General features: G+C 40.0%; 1 protein-coding gene across 14 annotated transcripts in view; it reads left to right on the forward strand.

Moving 5' to 3' along the window:
- The window catches only part of DOCK10 (dedicator of cytokinesis 10), a 260,880-nt gene that overhangs the window by 142,117 nt on the left and 101,045 nt on the right, over positions 1–17,718 (forward strand). For all 14 annotated transcript variants that reach the window (XM_041766384.1, XM_041766383.1, XM_041766388.1 and 11 more), the window contains exons 4-7: positions 1,477–1,559; positions 9,273–9,345; positions 9,623–9,745; positions 9,996–10,130. In XM_041766384.1, coding sequence (XP_041622318.1) covers positions 1,477–1,559; positions 9,273–9,345; positions 9,623–9,745; positions 9,996–10,130 — 414 coding nt within the window. The remainder of the gene's footprint in view (positions 1–1,476; positions 1,560–9,272; positions 9,346–9,622; positions 9,746–9,995; positions 10,131–17,718) is intronic.

Raw genomic sequence — 17,718 nt, forward strand, 5'->3', positions numbered from 1 at the left:
CTTACTTCCAGAAACATGTGATTTGAAGAATTGGCTCAGGAATCGCAAGTTAAGTAGTTTCACTTTAGCCAAAGATTCAGTTTTGTTCCCATTCCCCTTCTCCATCCATAGTCCATCCTCATCTCCCAAATTCCCTTTGCTGGTATCCACGTCTGTCGGTCCTGTAGCTGTTTTTCACCACTCCTCTCTGCCAACATCCTCCTACTCTTGTCTTGGTCCCAGGCTCACTCCTTGTTTAGCTTCTGTCTCCAGTTTGTGCGTGGGTGCTCCCCTGAACAAATAAAGTCACGGCGTGGAGCAAGTTCAAGGCCAGAGAAGTCCAGAGCGGCTGAGGACACTCGACTAGTCTCTCCTCACCCTACCTTTCCCTGCATCTTAAGACCCGTGCCCACACCTACTGCTCTCCCATCAACCTTTCTGCAGCAACCTCGGGGTGGTTCCTTCCTACACTTCATGTTTCTGCAAAACAGGGCTAGTGCTTTTCTTGCTTGTGGCATTTGCACACCCCCAGTGATGCTTCACACGCAGATATCCTCGCCTGTCCCCTTCCTGATTCCCAACAACCACGGTTCTTTATTTCTCTCTTTGCAGTAAGCTTATTGCTCCTCATTATCTCCACTAGAGAAGACAAGACTTCCTTATAATCTTCATGTCAGCTGCTCAATCCCCAGGTTCATGTAATTTTAGAATGCAAATGAATCTTTAAAAGCCACCTAGTGAGGGGCGCCTGGGTGGCTCAGTGGATTAAGAATCCAACTCTTGATTTAGGCTCAGGTCATGATCGCAGGGTCATGAGTGAAACTCCCATTACCACTCCATCAGTACATTGATTGCTAGGTGCATGATAGCTGTTTGGGAAATATTTGTCATCAATAAATACTGAAAAATCAGTCGCTGCATACCAAGTTTTTGGTCATCTTTTATTCATATATATTTATAAAAATCAATGAGTAATCATGGATAAGGCTGGCCTTGAGAAGGCATTGAGGTAAAACTGAAAAATCTGATTTCAAATTAACACAGCTGACATAGGGAGGAAAAAAAGATAAGTTACACAGAATGAGCAGAAATTGGCTAAAATTACAATGAAAAGATTACATAGAAATAATAATATCTTCTACCACTAAGAACTGTTAAATAATGGAAGGTTGCTAAGGAAAGCAGAAAAATGACAGTACTTGAGGTTAGCAACGTATCTGGTATGATTCATTGGGTGATTAAGTTAGGCTTTCTTCGATGGTGTAAAATAGAATAAGTATGTTAAATAGTTCCTCCTCCAAGAGTCTGGGAAAGGTTAGATTTCCATTTCATTAGAAAATGTGAAATGATTATAAGGAGCAAGCCCCTAACCTGTGTTAAAATTGCTAACATAGCCACCTTAACACTACCCCAGAGATGATAACTGTATTAGCTTTTTTGCCAGGACAGCTGATTTTTTTAATGATAATTTTTAATCATCATTTTTTTTAATTCCAGGCTTGTAAATTTTATAGTTCCCAATGGTATGTGGTAAACTACAAATATGAACAATATTCTGGAGACATCCGACAGTTACCCCGGTAAGAACCTATCAAGAGTACCCCTTGGGTTTTTCCATGTATAAAATATGTTCTCTGTTTAAGTTCTACCATTGTTTACAAATACATGTGTGTTAATCTAGTGTCATGGTATATTTTACAAAATTTAAAAATAAGAGTCACGATAGAACATTTTGTTCAACGACGTACATTTTCTTGTATACACACAGAATCGATTGTGAGGTGTAAATTATTCTTATTTAATTTTTGAACAAAGTCTTAAAGTATCATTATATCATCCTTTTGTGAGTTGTCATTTCAATATCAGATATAACAGGGCTAGAAAAAGAACAGTTTGGACCAAAACATTTTTCTGACTATATTCTGTATTTAGCATTCAGATTTGCCACTGGTTTCATGTTTTTTCACATCGTGATATCAAAAGTCATGAAAATAAACAACTTCTACAGAAGTGATATATGTTTAAGAACAGCAAAAAGGGAAAAATAAACAGCTATTTTTTTGTGTGTGTGGACTGTGGGGAAATAGAGTGTTTAGGAGAGGATGTCTTTATTCTGCGCCCATTCAAATGTCACCTTCACAGACAAGCTCCCTTGACCTACTACCTGAACTACAGTTGTCACTTATTCAGTGTCTGTGTCTCCCAGTAAAGCAAAAATCCCCAAAGGACAGGGACTTATTCTTGCAGAATCCCCTGCAGGCTAGGAGAATGCCTGGCCCATGGTCAGTGTGCAATAATTACTTAGTGGATAAGTAAACTAAATGAATACAAATTTTGAAATACATCACTTTTGGGTGGGATTGGAGTGGCTCAAATTCAAAGAACTGCAATGAATTGGAATCTCCTAATGCATTGGGTCATCCAACTAAAATGATGCAAATAACCCAGAAAAAATATTTATGACAATCAAAAGTGAAGTTGTCAGTAACACTTTCCTCAAGCAATGATGTTGAGAAGATACACATCACATTTAACTTTTTAGTGGATATGTGGTTTAGATTTGGGCACGATTGGCCCAGATATCCTGAGCCCCCAGAAACAACTGTTCCAGACTCAGATACTTGAAAGGGCTGCTCTCAGCTCTCAAAAGTAGAATTGGAAGGAGCTATGGAATAGCTCAGAGAAGGTGCCATCTGAGCTCGATCTGCAGGAACAGTAGCTACCAGCACCTTGATCTTCAGAAAGGATTTCCCAGGGGAAGGAGCAAGAACAGATGCCCTGACTTGGGAACCAGCGTGGTCTCTTGAGCAGAATGAAGCTGGAATTGAGGGTTAGAAGAGCTGTAAGCTGAAACCAGAGAAGGAGACAAGGGGCCTTTTCTGGGCCCCAGAAAAGAGCTTGGATTCATTCTCACCACCACAGAAGCCTGAGGAAATTTTAACCTACAGTGTGATGTGATCCCGTTTCCTTCTTTAAAAGATCACTTGAACTACTCTAAGGAGAATGGGATTGTAGCAGTGAGTAAAGAAAGAAAAAGAAGAAGAAGAAGAAGAAGAAGAAGAAGAAGAAGAAGAAGAAGAAGAAAAAGGAGGAGGAGGAGGACAACGACGACGACGAGGAGGAGGAGGAAGAAGGAGGGGTGGAGGGAAAAGAGGCCATTTATTTTTCAGTTGCATTACAAAGTAAAGAGCAAAACAACGTTCCCCCAAAACAGCAAACTTTTTTTGCAAACCAGTGAACCTTAACTTTTACCAAATCGCTGAACATCCTTTTAAATCCAGGTCACTCCTGATAGATAGCCTCCTGTAACTTCGTGTTGGCAAGGTCCCACTGCATGCTGGGCTTTCATGAGTAATTGCTATATTTGGGATGTCCGTGCAGTAGTCACACTGTTTGTAGGCACAACTGAAAAACAAAGCATTTTTTAACGTTGAGACTTCCTCTTTCTAAAAAAACTGTTCTGAGAAGCAGTTGCGGTGTGGAAGCTGTGTCCCAGCGGTTGGAAGACCTCATGGGAAGTGAGATACTGTAGAAAGAGACATTTAACTGCCCTTCCAAGTATGTGCTTTCCTGCTGACATCAGGTCTGTTGAAATCTTTAGTGGCTTTCTCCCCACACACCTTTCTTTATGTCCATGATGCCACCAAGCAAAATAAATAAATGAAAGATTTCACCTTCATGGTATGGAAACAGTGAGAACAGGGCCTGGATGTCATCCTTGAATTAGAATTCTCATGGGGCATGAGAAAAAATGCACGAGAAGCAAGATTAAGGTAACCAAAATATTGTTGAGAATTTCCCTTAATTAACTAAAGGAAGTTGATACCAAGAAGGGGAAGAGTAACCCTGCCACAAAGTAGGAGATTTTAATGAACTATGTGTATTCAGAGTGAAAATCAGAAGTTCTAGAATATAATTCTCACACATCCCCTGAACTAATGAAGACTGTTAACACTGAAGAGAAAAATTATTTTTGAAATGATGTTACAAAGCTAAGCACTCCCCATTAAAGACTACACATATTTAGGTCAGTAGCGGAAACAGATAATTTCCTTGGCCTTCAGAGGCTATTAGAAGTAAATCATGTTCATGCCTCCTGGATTAGAAGAATTCTCCTATGTCTGCTACCAATTTAAACTGATCATTTCTTTTTAAGGGTTGCTGAGGCTCCAAAATAAAAATGTGCAATTATGGTAGACTGAAAAGAGGAGTGCGTGTTTATCTCCCTAATTCTTATTCTTAAATTTGAAATTGTGTTATTATTAACTCTTAAGAACCTCACTTTTTTTTAAGTGTCTGTTCATAGGAAGATACTGGAGAGAAACATTATTTCAGGCTAGAGTGTAAAATGTAAGCCTTCACAATAAAAATCAGCACTGAACTTGGGATTCCCAGGAGACAAGAATGATAAAAAGATATGATGTCAGAGGAGCCAAGAATATACTGCAGGGAAAGGACAGTCTCTTCAATAAATGGTGTTGAGAAAACTGGACAGACATGTACAAAAGCTTGGAACCTGACCCTATCGTACACTATCCACAAAAGTTAACTCAAAATGGATTAAAGGCTTGACTGTTATACCTGAAACCATAAAACTCCTGGAAGGAAACAAGAGAGAAGCTCCTTGACAACTGTCTTGGCAATTATTTTTTTTTTTTGATCCAACTGCATTCAAACAAAAATAAACATGTGGAACTACATCTAACTCAAAAGCTTCTGCATGGCAAAGGAAATCCATCAATGTAATGAAAAGGTAACCCAGTGAATGGAGAAAATATCTGCAAATCATGTATCTGATAAGAGGTTAATATCCAAACAAGGCAATATACAAGCAAGGCATACAACTCAATAGCAAAAAAAAAATAAATAAATAAAACAATCCAATTTAAAAATGAGCAGAGGATCTGAATAGACATTTTTCCAAGGAAGACAGGCAGTGGCCAACGAGTACGTGAAAAGTACTTATCATTGGGAAATACAAATATTCATCAGGAAAATACAGATCAAAGCCACAGTGAGGTATCACCTCACACCTATTACAGAGGCTAGTATCAAAAAGACAAAAATAAGTTGTAATGAGGACATGTCAAGAGGGGAACCCTCATGAACTATTGGTGGGAGTACAAACTGGTGCGGCCACTAAAATTGCACCCTCAAAAATTTAAAAATAGAACTACCGTATGGCCTAGCAACTCCACTTCTGCGTATTTATCCAAAGAAAATAAAATGCAAATTTGAAAAGATATGTGCACCCCTGTGTTCACTGTAGCATTATTGACAATAGCCAAGACATGGAAATAATCTAAATGTCCATCAATGGGTGAATGGATAAAGAAAAGGTGAGATATTTAGATAAATAAATAGATCTATCAATCACTGAGGAGCATGGCCACAATTGTGATCCATAGTTTCCAAGAACAGATGCCTGCCAGATTGGTGTTTTGTAAGAAAGAGTAAGTCCCGTTGGCAGAAGAGAATAGAATAAGAAATTCAGAAAGGGATAGAATAGTGTCAAGGTGAAAGGCACTAACAGGAAATAATTAGCATATAGCATAGGAACACCCCCGAACCAGATGTTCACAAAGACATCTTCAAGTTTGTCTCTGCTGCCTCTCCCTCAGTTTTTCCGTACACATTCCTCTATCTTTCACTTGGGGTGTTTTATTAATACTCCCTTTACTGCCTTGCCATCGTTTTAAGAATTTTGGAACACTCATGTTCCCTTCCCTGCAGACAAAATACTTGGAGTCATTGCTCTGAAATCAGCCGTAGGAATCTGCCTCTGAATCTCAGGCAATGTATTGCGTTTTATGGGATGAGGAAGAGAGCAGAGGGTTGTGTTCAGGGGCTTTTGCCAATCAAATGGAAAGGTGAAAAGGTCTACTCCTACTTCAGGAATGTCAAGATGTTTGTTAAAGAGAAAAGGGGTATTTTGGGTAGGACAGGAAAAATTTCCCAGCAGTCCTAAAATAGCACTGTCATCTGCTACGGGCTCTGCTTTTGCATAAACTTGACCCTAACCCAAAGAGGCAGAGCAAGTTAACATTAAGGGCAATGGGCACAGATATGCTTAAGTATCTATAAGGCTGTGTAAGAAGAAGAAAAGGGTACAGGTACCCCCACGATCCTTTGGAAGGGAACAATGGCTTCAATCTTACTTAACACACTTATTAAAGATGGTTTGGATTAACTTATCCTACATACAAGAAGTAGCATTTTGGAAATAGGACTTCTCATCGCACCTCTTGCACTGTGTGTTTTTGTGAGTAGCTGTTACAGATTTCATTTTCTTCTCAATACAACAGCAAGACTAGACTAGACTGGAGTTCTAGGGTTTGTGTACAAATGTCTGATTACACACATACATAATTTAATAAAAAGCAGTGTGCTTCTTAGTACATATTTAGACTTCGCTACAAACGTTCTGCTATCTTGGTAGAGATTTTTGAACTTCTTTGAACTTGCAGATAAGTCATGGATGAAGAAGGTTGTATTATGTATTTATGAATATGTTTCTGGAATTTAGAATAATGCATACCCATTCGAGCAAATTCATTTACATCAATGCACAAATGTTTATTCCATGCTTACCATGTGCCAGAACCTATGGAGGAGACAATCTTAAAATAACACATTTCCTACCACCCTTCCTTCAAGCCTCTGGCTTTTAAATAAGCCCATTACCATTTACAACTACTTACCTGTGGGTCTTTGGATTTCATATCAAGACCACACAACCAAAACAAAATGGATTAATAGGGAATAGGGCTGAAGTGAGATCCCAGATATCATCCAATATCAACTACTGTGTACCCCAGAATAGCTTTATTTTTCTTAGTTATTGATTTCAGTGGCAAGTAACTTACCTGAATTTGAATTTATAAAACAAATTCACAATAGTAATAAGGTCATTTAAAAAAAACTGTTTAGGGGTGGCTCAGTGGTTTGGTGCCTGCCTTTGGCCCAGGGCATGATCCTGGGCCCCGGGATCGAGTCCCATATTGGGGTCCCTGCATGGAGCCTGCTTCTCCCTCTGCCTGTGTCTCTGCCTCTCTCTCTCTCTCTCTCTCTCTCTCTCTCTCTCTCCTCTGTCTATCATGAATAAATAAAGTAAATAAAATAAAATAAAATAAAATAAAATAAATAAAATAAAAATAAAAACCTGTTTAACATACTGGAGGTGTCCCTTAGGGTGTTGATTGTCAAAAAATGTGTTTTAGCATCACCAAAATGCCTTCCAAAAACAGCTTTAAATTCTACCATTTTGTATTCTTTCACTACTGTGATCTCCTTGTTCACCTTGCCTATCATTGCTGCAATCAGCAAATGCGTATAGAGCATCTCTAACAGTAGGAAAATACAAAGCTGGGGGAGGTGGAGACGGGACTCCATTGGAGGCCCTGCCTTTAAGAGACATGTCATCTGGCCAGACTGAGAGGCACAGTCAGTTGAGCATCAGGCTCTTGGTCTTGGCTCAGGACCTGATCTCAGCGTTGTGAGATTGACCCCCGCTTCCAGCTCCACACTTAGCATGGACTGCTTGAGATTCCCTCTCCTTTTCTCTCTGCCCCTTTTCCCCCTTCTCTGAAACAAATTAAAAGAAAAAAAAACTTTAAAATTCAGAAAAAAGAGAAGTAATCTAGTGAAGGGTAAGACAGATGCACAAATAGCAGATTCAGGTAAGCATCAGAACAGACATGTCTGGCATCTACAGGGAGAGAGTTGTAATTTGTAGACTCTAGGGATCCCTTCGTGGCAACTACTTTGAGGGCATAAACTCTTTTTAGACTACAATGGAATATTATTTAGCCTTAAAAAAGAACGAAATCCTGATACATGCCACAACATGAATGAACCTTGAAGACATTGTACAATAACTGAAATAAGACAGACAGAAAATGACACATATGGATTCCACTTGCATGAGGTAACCCAGAATAGTCAAATACATAGAGGCAGAAAGCAGAACAGTAGTTACCAGGGGCGGGGGAAAGGAGAGATGCAGAACTATTGTGTAATGGGGACAGTGTCATTTTGGGAATGAGAAAGGTCTAGAAATAGACTGCTGTGATGGTTGCACAATAATGTGAATGTACCTAATGCCACTGAACTGGATACTTAAACATGGTTAATATCATTATTTTCCTGTTATGTATATTTTATCACAGTTGAAAAAAAATACTCTTATCAAGTAGAGAGAATGTGACTCTGATCCCAGGCTTTTCCATTTTAATGGTGAGGTCAGTGTTCTTTCTTTGCTCCAACTTGCCCTGCTGTGAACCGGAAATGGGCATTACCAGGCCTTTCAGAGGGAAAGTAAAGAAATATTGTGAACCCATTTGAATGCATTGAACCCCTATGTGAACGCAGTCTGGTAATTTTATGCATGTTTAAGCATAAAGAGTCCTTGGTCATGCCCCTTCCTATCTGGAATACCATCAACATAGGAAAAGATTTGGGATAGGAGTAACTGAATGAGTGCCCTTGGGCTTTTTTTTTCTCAAAAGTCAGATTCTGAGGTTGCTTCTACACAATACAGATCACCTTAAAGAAAATATAAATATTCCATGCAAATTCTACATGTAGGATTTCCTAGCTAGGTGTCAAGGGCTGCCTGAACCTTGGATGCTGTTGATCACCTTCCTTCAGCCTCGAGTTATGAAATAAAATCAAGACAAGGACGTTTGTTTTGTCCTGTTTTACCATTTATAGTATCAGGTGCACACTCTTGCTCCTGTGGGCTGCTCAGCTTTCCAGTGCTACCATAGCGATGCACCAAGGGAGCACGATGCCAGGAAATCAGGTTGGGGTGGACTTTGGGGGAGGCCACAGTTAGGAGAGCAGCGCAACCTAGTGGCCAGAGCACAGATGGGTTCTAGGAACATAGTTTTCAATGACCATCTGGTACCCTTAAAGGCCTGTGAGACAAAGGCAAATCGGAAATGAAAACATCACTACTTCATATTCCACGGCAGAATGTGGACGAAGGAAAATAAAAGCCACCAAACCTTTAAAAAGATTGTGCTTGCCCTCGTGTCCTTCAAGAAGGCATGTGTAAGTCTGTATAGTGAGCAGCTCCATGGTTTAAAATAGAGATTCATTTGCCAGCGATAAGATGTAACAGTGTAGGGGAAAGTTAGCACGTCCAAAGGAAGTAGGCCCCTCACAAGATTACTTCATTTTTATTTAAAAAGACAAGAGTTGTTACCTAGGGAACTGTGGAAAACAAAAGCCATGTCTCAAAGGACAAATCAGAAACTGTTTTTTGTTTGTTTGTTTGTTCTTAACACCAGAGCAGAATACAAACCAGAGAAACTTCCCTCACATTCCTTTGAGGTTGACCATGAAGACGCTGATAAGGATGAAGTAAGTAAATTGTTGAAAACGAAATGTTGAAAATGGGAGGAGGAGAATTAGTTCCTTTCACTAGAGCAGTTCACATTCTGACCAGTTTTACGTAAAAGCCGCAGTAGCTACTTGTGTTAGGGCTTTTAGCTACAATGAGCCACAGTTTGTTTTGAAATTGAACATGATGGTTTAAGATGAGTCAATGAGAGAAAGAGGAGGTTCATTTTCAAGTGCTGTGTCTAAGATCTGGGATGCACAAAAGATTGCTGTCATGCCAGTGATGCCTTTTCTACAGGATACCACCTCCCACTCGTCCTCCAAGGGCGGTGGGGGAGCGGGAGGAACTGGAGTTTTCAAGTCTGGCTGGCTCTACAAGGGGAATTTTAACAGCACCGTGAACAATACCGTTACTGTTCGGGTAAGGAGACATCGAGACTCATCTTTGTTTCTGCCAGCTTTCTTGACACCCCCTCCTTCGGTCAGAGCACAGAGGAGAGTCATTTGCATTGAGTTGATGTTTCATGTCATAGTTTATGAGAAGGGAGGATGCTCTTCTCTAGAACAGTGCCCTGGGAATGGAGTGTTCTGGAAGGAATTAGAAAAATTCTAATTTCTGTGATAGCACACCGCAATGTGAACGACCTCTGTATATCTTTTCCCTTATCCAGTCCTTCAAAAAGCGCTACTTCCAGCTGACTCAGTTGCCAGATAACTCCTACATCATGAATTTTTACAAAGATGAAAAAATATCCAAAGAACCCAAAGGCTGCATCTTTTTGGATTCCTGTACAGGTGTGGTACAGGTGAGTAGAAATCCCTCTTCTTCTTTGGGTCCCCCCCCCCCCCGCTTCTTGGGTTTTTTAATCAGAGAGTGTGTTCATCCAATCATCAGTCACTCATTCCATAAGTGTTTATGGAGTAGCTGATATGACCCAAGAACCATTCTAGACTAGGGATTCAGTGGAAAACAAGGCAGCCTCGATTTTTGCTTTCACAAAACTCACTTCCAATAAAGAAAGAAAAACAGAAAATAAGCAAAGAAAGAAATCAACGGAATGGAATCAGCTGGTAAAACCTGGAATAAAGAAAATTTAAAAAAAGAAAAGAAACAGGGCTATGGAAGGGAGAGAGACAAATGATAAGGTTGGAAAGCAATGTTAATGTTCTAGAAGTGAGAAGAACATTTTCCAAGAGAAATTATTTGACCTGAAAACTAAAGAATGAGCAGGACAGCAAGTGCAAAGGTCCTGAGGCAAAACACAAGTTGGGTGAATTTGAGGCGAAGGGGAAAATGACTGCTTGTGTGGTGACAGTGTAGAGAGCCACTGAGCTAAAGAATTCAGTAAGATGATATATAAACCATATAGTTCACTATACTTCATAAATACTATCTTTATTGTTGGGTAATAGGAAATCTGCAGCGTACATAGACAGAATCTTCCTTTTAAAGAGATTTCCTTCAAAGACAAGGATTATATCAATTCCCAAAAACTTAATTTCAGGAACAAACTCAGTGCTTTTCACAGACAATGCTGTTATGCAAGGTCTTGGTCTTCAGTCTATTGTTTAAGGTATTCGTTGTGACATGAACCACTGTGGCAAAGGGAAGCAAAATAATTTCATAGACTTCTTTGGACATCTTGCTTTCATTTATTCTTTCCGCTCTGCTGAAATAAGTATCCTCACTCCTTCTTACATAAAACCTGAAGCAACTGAATGTTATAGCAATTTCATCTTGAATTTCACAGAAAGACGCTGGCTCATTGAGCTCAAGGACTGTGTTTCTGGTCACAGGTCACTGAGAGCAGATCCCTTCCCACCGAGCCACAGGCATCCACAGAGCTTGCTCCATAGCCAGATTACATCTTGGATTAATACCAGGGGCACTTGGATGTGCACATGCAAAATGGAGTTCTCTCCAGTCACTTAGGCCTAGCCTTTTTCTGGATGGTTTATCTGTTAAAATCTGGAATTCCTCCAGAAAGTAATAATGCTGAACTTTAAAAGGAAAGAATTAATTAAGTGTTGCTGAGCGCTGGGCTGGAAGTGAAAGATAATTGCGTTTCAATGCAGACGCCAGCTTTCCATATGGAAAGGGCAATAAGGGTCTTAATGGAGGGTGGAGATAGTTTTCTATTGTTGATCCCGAAGGAAACTCTGGCTTTAGAACTATCAAGTGGAACTTTAGTGGCAGGTTAAAGATCAATGATTACATTTTATAGACATTGAACTACAAAAAGTTAAATATTGCCTTTTCCATTTTTTCCTTCAAAGCTTGCTCTAGCAAATGCATTATCATCTTTTAGGAAGTATCACTGTAGCCCATGCTACATATCAAGCTTGCAGAGATACATATTAATATGAAATTGTTACTTCGAAGAATTCTAGAATTTGATGTTGAGCACACACCTTAGCACTCGAATCTGACTCTTTACTACAGGAACCTCTTCTCCATCTGGTCTTAGACTTTGCCTCAATCTCTGCTTAAGTGACAGCTTGGATCTGGAGAGTGTCTTCTAGGAGAAAACACAGCCCCTGTGGGGCTCCCACAGGTCAGCATTCGAATCCCGGTTTCACCACTGACTATTGGAGGCTTTGAGTATGTTACTCAAGCTGTGAGCTCAGATTCTTCATCTGTAAAAACTAAAATAATATGCTAGCATGTGAAAAGGATCTGGGAGACAGTGTGTCTTAGGTCATTCTTCCCCTCGTCTTATAAGAGAACAAATGTGATTTCACTCCTTGGAGAGTCACAGGTAGAAACTTTACCAGGTGAGTTGTCATGCGAAGGAAACTTTATTTGCAGCAAATGCAGAGATCCCAGGGAATCATTTCCAAAGCCGGGAATCCCCAGCAAGAGTGAGTGGGTTTCCTTTATTTAAGGTTACTTAAAATATTTAGAAAGGGAAGCCTTGTCGGTATGTTTAGAGGCAGGTATAAGGTCATATATGTGTCTTAAGGAGGCATGTCTATACATATAATGTATGTTATGTAAATGAGGCTTGTGCTCCTATTTAGGCAGAGATTTTTTTTTTTTAAGGATTTTATTTATTTGAGAGAGACAGAGAAAGCATTAGTGGGGGGGAGGGGCAGGAGGAGAGGGAGAAACAGACTCCCAGCTGAGCAGAGAGCCCAATGTGAAGTTTGATCCCAGACCCCAGGATCATGACCTGAGCCCCAGACAGATGCTTAACCAACTGAATGACCCAGGTGCCTCTGGGCAGAGATTTTAATATTATAATGAGGTAAAGGTAATTGTTAGTTATTCTGTGGGTCCTTTCATGGTCCATCTGTATGGGGTAGCTGGGGGTGTTGGGAATTGAGCTCCAATTGGTCTGGGCATCCTGGGCCACGGGAGCTCTTCGTTCAAGCAATTAGTGCTTGAGGAATACTTTTGGTTTCCATCACGGAATGGTATGCCCTTCAGGTCTTTTGCCTGAGTTAAGAGATAAGCTGGAAAGAAAAGCTTAAGGAAAAATGTAGGACAAAAGTCAGTGAGTAGAAGCAAGTGAGCAGTAAAGGTCAGATCTCGCTGATGATAGTCTTTCCATTAAGTACAAAGGTCACTACTTTGATAGATGGACATTCTACTGTGGAAAGGCCTTCCTAGAAAATCTCAATTCACCTTCCTGAAATTTCTACTTAAATATGCTTATTTATTCATTTATTTTCATTCGACAAACTTAATTAGTCCCTATGACATACTAGGAACTGTACTGAGATGTTGGGAGTTCCCTGCTGAAGTCATAACCAGAGAGAGACACAGGCTCATTCTTAACTGTTACACAGTGTCAGAAAAGCTATAAAGGGCACGCACGGTCTGTTGAATATTCTAGGAGCACAGAACAGTGATGAACAGTTCTGGGTCAGCTCGCAGGACTCCCCAAAGTAGATTTTCCACATTAAAGCACAGATGAATAATCCTACTTCATTTTTCAGTGAAAGCCATGCAAATATTTGGGAACATTTATTACATCTGTTAAAGAGTTCAGGTCTATACCCCCCCCCCCCATTTCTATTCCTGTTTATCAAGAACTTGTAATCCTTGGTGGTGGGAAGACCTCCAGCTTCTTGAGGTCACTTTGGGAACACAGACATCTGGGTTACTTATCACTTTGTATCTGGATCCTGGTTATTACATGTTTGCTTGTAGCTCTTTCTGACTTAGGAGACCTTACATCTGGAAAGAAGATTCTCAATGAGATACTGCAAGTTTAGTCATTGTTCTCACCAGCTCTCAGGTACAAAATGTCCCTGAAGATGAAACTTGTACACACAAAAGCACAGAACAAATGAATAATAGAATGAGTCAGGCCTATTTTGTCAAGAATAATTATCAGTTTCCCTTGAATAAAACAGAAAAGAGGAAGAAAGACCTTAGCTCAAAAATGATACCTACCATCTGGCATTCTACGGAAGTCCGAACTCCTAAGAGTCTTAGCAAACACACCATTTTAGTTTTTTCATTCAGACCCAATCTATATCATTGTGTTTTTCTAAAAACAATCCTTGGAATTCTTAGAAATGTATTTCAAGAGTGACATCAAGCAGAGAAAAACTCCTACCCAGATTTCTCAGAGTTTTCATGGTGATGTTTATGTTTGGAAATTTTCTGGATCTTAGTTAAAAATGAAAAAAATAATAACAGTAGTTTCCCACTTGTAATATCATCAAATAGTAAATTTAGATCTGTTTTATATCCCATGAACTACCAGTCTGGAGCAGAACTTCCCGTTTTTGCTGCTTCTGTTTTGATCTGGTACAAAGGGATATCTGGGCCTGTGTTATCAGGTCTTGTTCCTTCAGAGAGGAAGGAATTTATTTACTCATCCACCGACCCATCCATCCTATTTATTCATCCACCGACCCATCCATCCATCCATCCATCCACTCAAGGTCCTGCCACTATGGAAGAGGATGAATAGTCCACAAATGCCATCTGCTGGGTATCCTACCACAACATTAATGATGACCGTTGTCACTTTATACAGGATCAAATGGGTGTGGGGGCCACGCACTGCTTATTTGCTCCTATGTGCAGAACCTGCCACCTTGTGAGATGGGTTCCAAGGTGTTGGGGCGTCTGGGTGACTCAGTCAGTTAAGTGTCCAATTCTTGGTTTCAGCTCAGGTCACAATCCCAGGATCATGAGATCAAGCCCTATGTGGGGCTCTGCGCTCAGTGCAGAGTCTGCTTGAGATTCTCTTCCTCTCCTTCTCTCTTTGTCCTTCCCCTAACTCATGCACACACACTCTCTCTCTCATACAAACAAATAAAATTTTCAAAAAAATACAATGGCCTCGTTTGCTTAACTGAAGTCTAGAAATGTCTAGAAACTCAAATACATCCTACAGCTCCAGCAACTCACCACATGAGGGAAGTAGGGCCAGGTGTGAGACACCAGAAAGCAGCTTGGACTGTAGAACTGAATGTGCTTGCCAACAGAAAGGTAGTCAAATTGGGGGGGAGGAAAAAGTGTACGTGCCAAGGAAAACAAATCTAGAAACTAAACATGACCTAGAAAACTTCCAGTAGCAAACTCTAGCTTCAAAGAATCTCATTTCCAATGAAAACAATAAAAACCAGAATGACACTTGTACATTTCTTCATCTGATATATTACTTGACAAAACTTGATGGAACATGCATTGTTATCGTCCCAGTTTATTAAAGTAAAATTCAGGGAGATAGAGTGGTTTTCCCAAGTCACAGAGCTAATAAATGACAAAATTAGGTTTGAAGCTAGAAAATGTCCAAAATTACAGATAGATGCCCAAGGAAATGAGTAGGTTATCATACATCGTGTGGGCATACCTGCATACATACACACATTTATCCTGCATAAGCCACAGGGACAGAAGGGACACTGCAAAGATACGCTCATGTGTCATTTTAAACAGTGAGTTTTAGGTGCAGGATCGATTTCAGCAAATATATATTGAAAATTTTGCTATTCAAGGCATTGTGGGAAAGCCAAATATGGACCAAATGTAGCTCCTGTCTTCAAAGAGCTCCTAGCCTGTGGGAGAATGCAGAGAATAAGAACAAAACAAGTGTAGCACAAGCAGATAAAATGAGTGACACATCTCAAACAATAGGTTCTGATAACATATGCAAGAATAAAATTATAGTTATCACCACATGTGGCTTTATTATACATTATAGTATATATATGTCATGTACATCATATTCTACGTATTTTGCTTGGGTAAATTCCCTTGACATTTGGTTCTACATTGGTTTTGGTGGCTCTGTTGGAGTATCTATTCCAGAACCTTTCCAGATGAATACTGCAGAAACAGACCGGTGTGCTACCACTCATTAGACACATCAGATGGCATGAGGACATATTCGCAGTTTCCTGTAGTTTATGAAGCTGTGTAGAGGGACTGTGGTAGGCTTGAGTAGACAAAGTCATTGCATCTGCCACAAAGGACACTGTTTTCAGGGAAACAGGAAAATTGGAGGAACAAAAAAATAATAATACGATCATTTCTTGGTTATCACTGTAATGACGTAATGATCATATTTCAAGATTATTAAAATGTCCCATGGATTTTTCTATTTTTGTCCTTTTTTTTGTTATTTTATATGCCATTATCTTAGAGATCACAGAGGATGAGATAGAAAGCCACTTAGGGCATCGTAGTCTTCCCCAGCATAAGCAAGTAGTTCTATTTCGCTCCAAATAGAAAAAATGATTTGGTTTTTGAGAAGCTGCAAATGGAATATTTATTTCATTGATAAATGCCCCTTTTTGAGAAACAAGGGCTTATTATACTTTCCTCAATTTTTTACAAAATATTTTTGATAAAATATGTTTAATAAATGTCGTTGAAGCAGGCAAACGTATTCATTTGGAGCACAGAATGCCATTTAGAAAATAAAGCTTTGTCCGTGTTTTGTCATGTTTTGTATCTAGAATTCTTTGAATTCCTTGTCATCTGCATTTGAATGCAGATTGCAGCTCCATGCACTTTTAATTAATATAATTAATGTAAGCATTTTACATACCTTTACATTTCCCTGTCCACATTAGTTATGGCATGGGATTAATGAACCAGATTTTTTATCTGTTTTCAAGATAACACTGAGATTTTGCTTGTGTTTAGCCATATGCTAGCCAAAGCTATGCCCTGAGCTCTGAGCATTTTGAGTTTTATCCTCTGTGTCTATTTCTGTTCTTGTTTTGTGAAGGAAAACCATGTCGCCTTTTACATTTGCTCTCAACCAAGTTGTCTTTGCCCTTAGACCCTCTGTGTCAGCGCAGACTGCTAGTGGCTTTATGGACTTCCTTCACCAGAACCTCCAAGAGTGTGCATCAGAGTGTATGGAGGGTGTCTGCCCACACCTTCTGCGGATATCATAGCTTCTAAGAATTTGCATTCTTGGGCAGCCCTGGTGGCGCGGCGGTTTAGCGCCGCCTGCAGCCCAGGGCATGATCCTGGAGACCCTGGATCGAGTCCCACGTCAGGCTCTCTGTATGATGCCTGCTTCTCCCTCTGCCTGTGTCTCTGCCTCTCTCTCTCTCTCCCTGAATAAATAAATAAAATCTTTAAAAAAAATGCATTCTTAAAGAAGCTGCCTAGATGTTTGCTTTGCACACTAAAGTTTGAGGCCATAGCTGCCTTTCTGGCAAACCCACTCTGTTTATACTGCAGCCAAAATGGTCTCAAAATGCAGCTCTGACCTTTTATTAGTCAAAGTCATCCTGTCCTTTTGCTCTCATAGAACCCAGGGGGTGCTATGAGTAGAGCAGTATTCTCATATTGCAATAGGATTCCTATTCACAGGAAGAATTTTTTACTTTTTTTTTCCCAAAGATTTTATTTATTTATAATTTAATTTAGAGAAAGACAGCACAAGTGGGAGGAGGGGCTGATGGAAAAGGAAAGAGAGAGAATCTGAAGCAGACTCCCTCCCAAGTATGAAGTCCGATGTGGGGCTACATCCCATGACCTTGAGATCATAACCTAAGCTTAAATCAAGAGTCAGACATTTAACCAACTGAGCCACCCAGGCTCCCCTTTATACCTTCATTTCATACCTCTTTTTCACCACATTTGCATATGTTTCAGTTTCACATTTGTATGATTAACTGGTTAATGCCTGTCTCCCCTGTTCTGGCAGGGCAGAGACTCTGTCTGCCTCTGCCTAGCACAATATGTGAACACAGTAAACACCTCTTTAAGAATGAATGCTATCAGGATGCCTGTGTGGCTCAGCGGTTGGGCACCTGCCTTCGACTCAGGGCGTGATCCCGGGATCCGGGATCAAGTGCCGTATTGGGCTCCCTGTGAGGATCTTGCTTCTCCCTCACTTATGTCTCTGCCTCTCTCTCTCAGTCTGTGTCTCTCATGAATAAATAAATAAATCTTTAAAAAAAGAATGA

This window comes from Vulpes lagopus, chromosome 8 (genome assembly GCF_018345385.1).
Source record: "Vulpes lagopus strain Blue_001 chromosome 8, ASM1834538v1, whole genome shotgun sequence".
NCBI lineage: Eukaryota > Metazoa > Chordata > Mammalia > Carnivora > Canidae > Vulpes > Vulpes lagopus.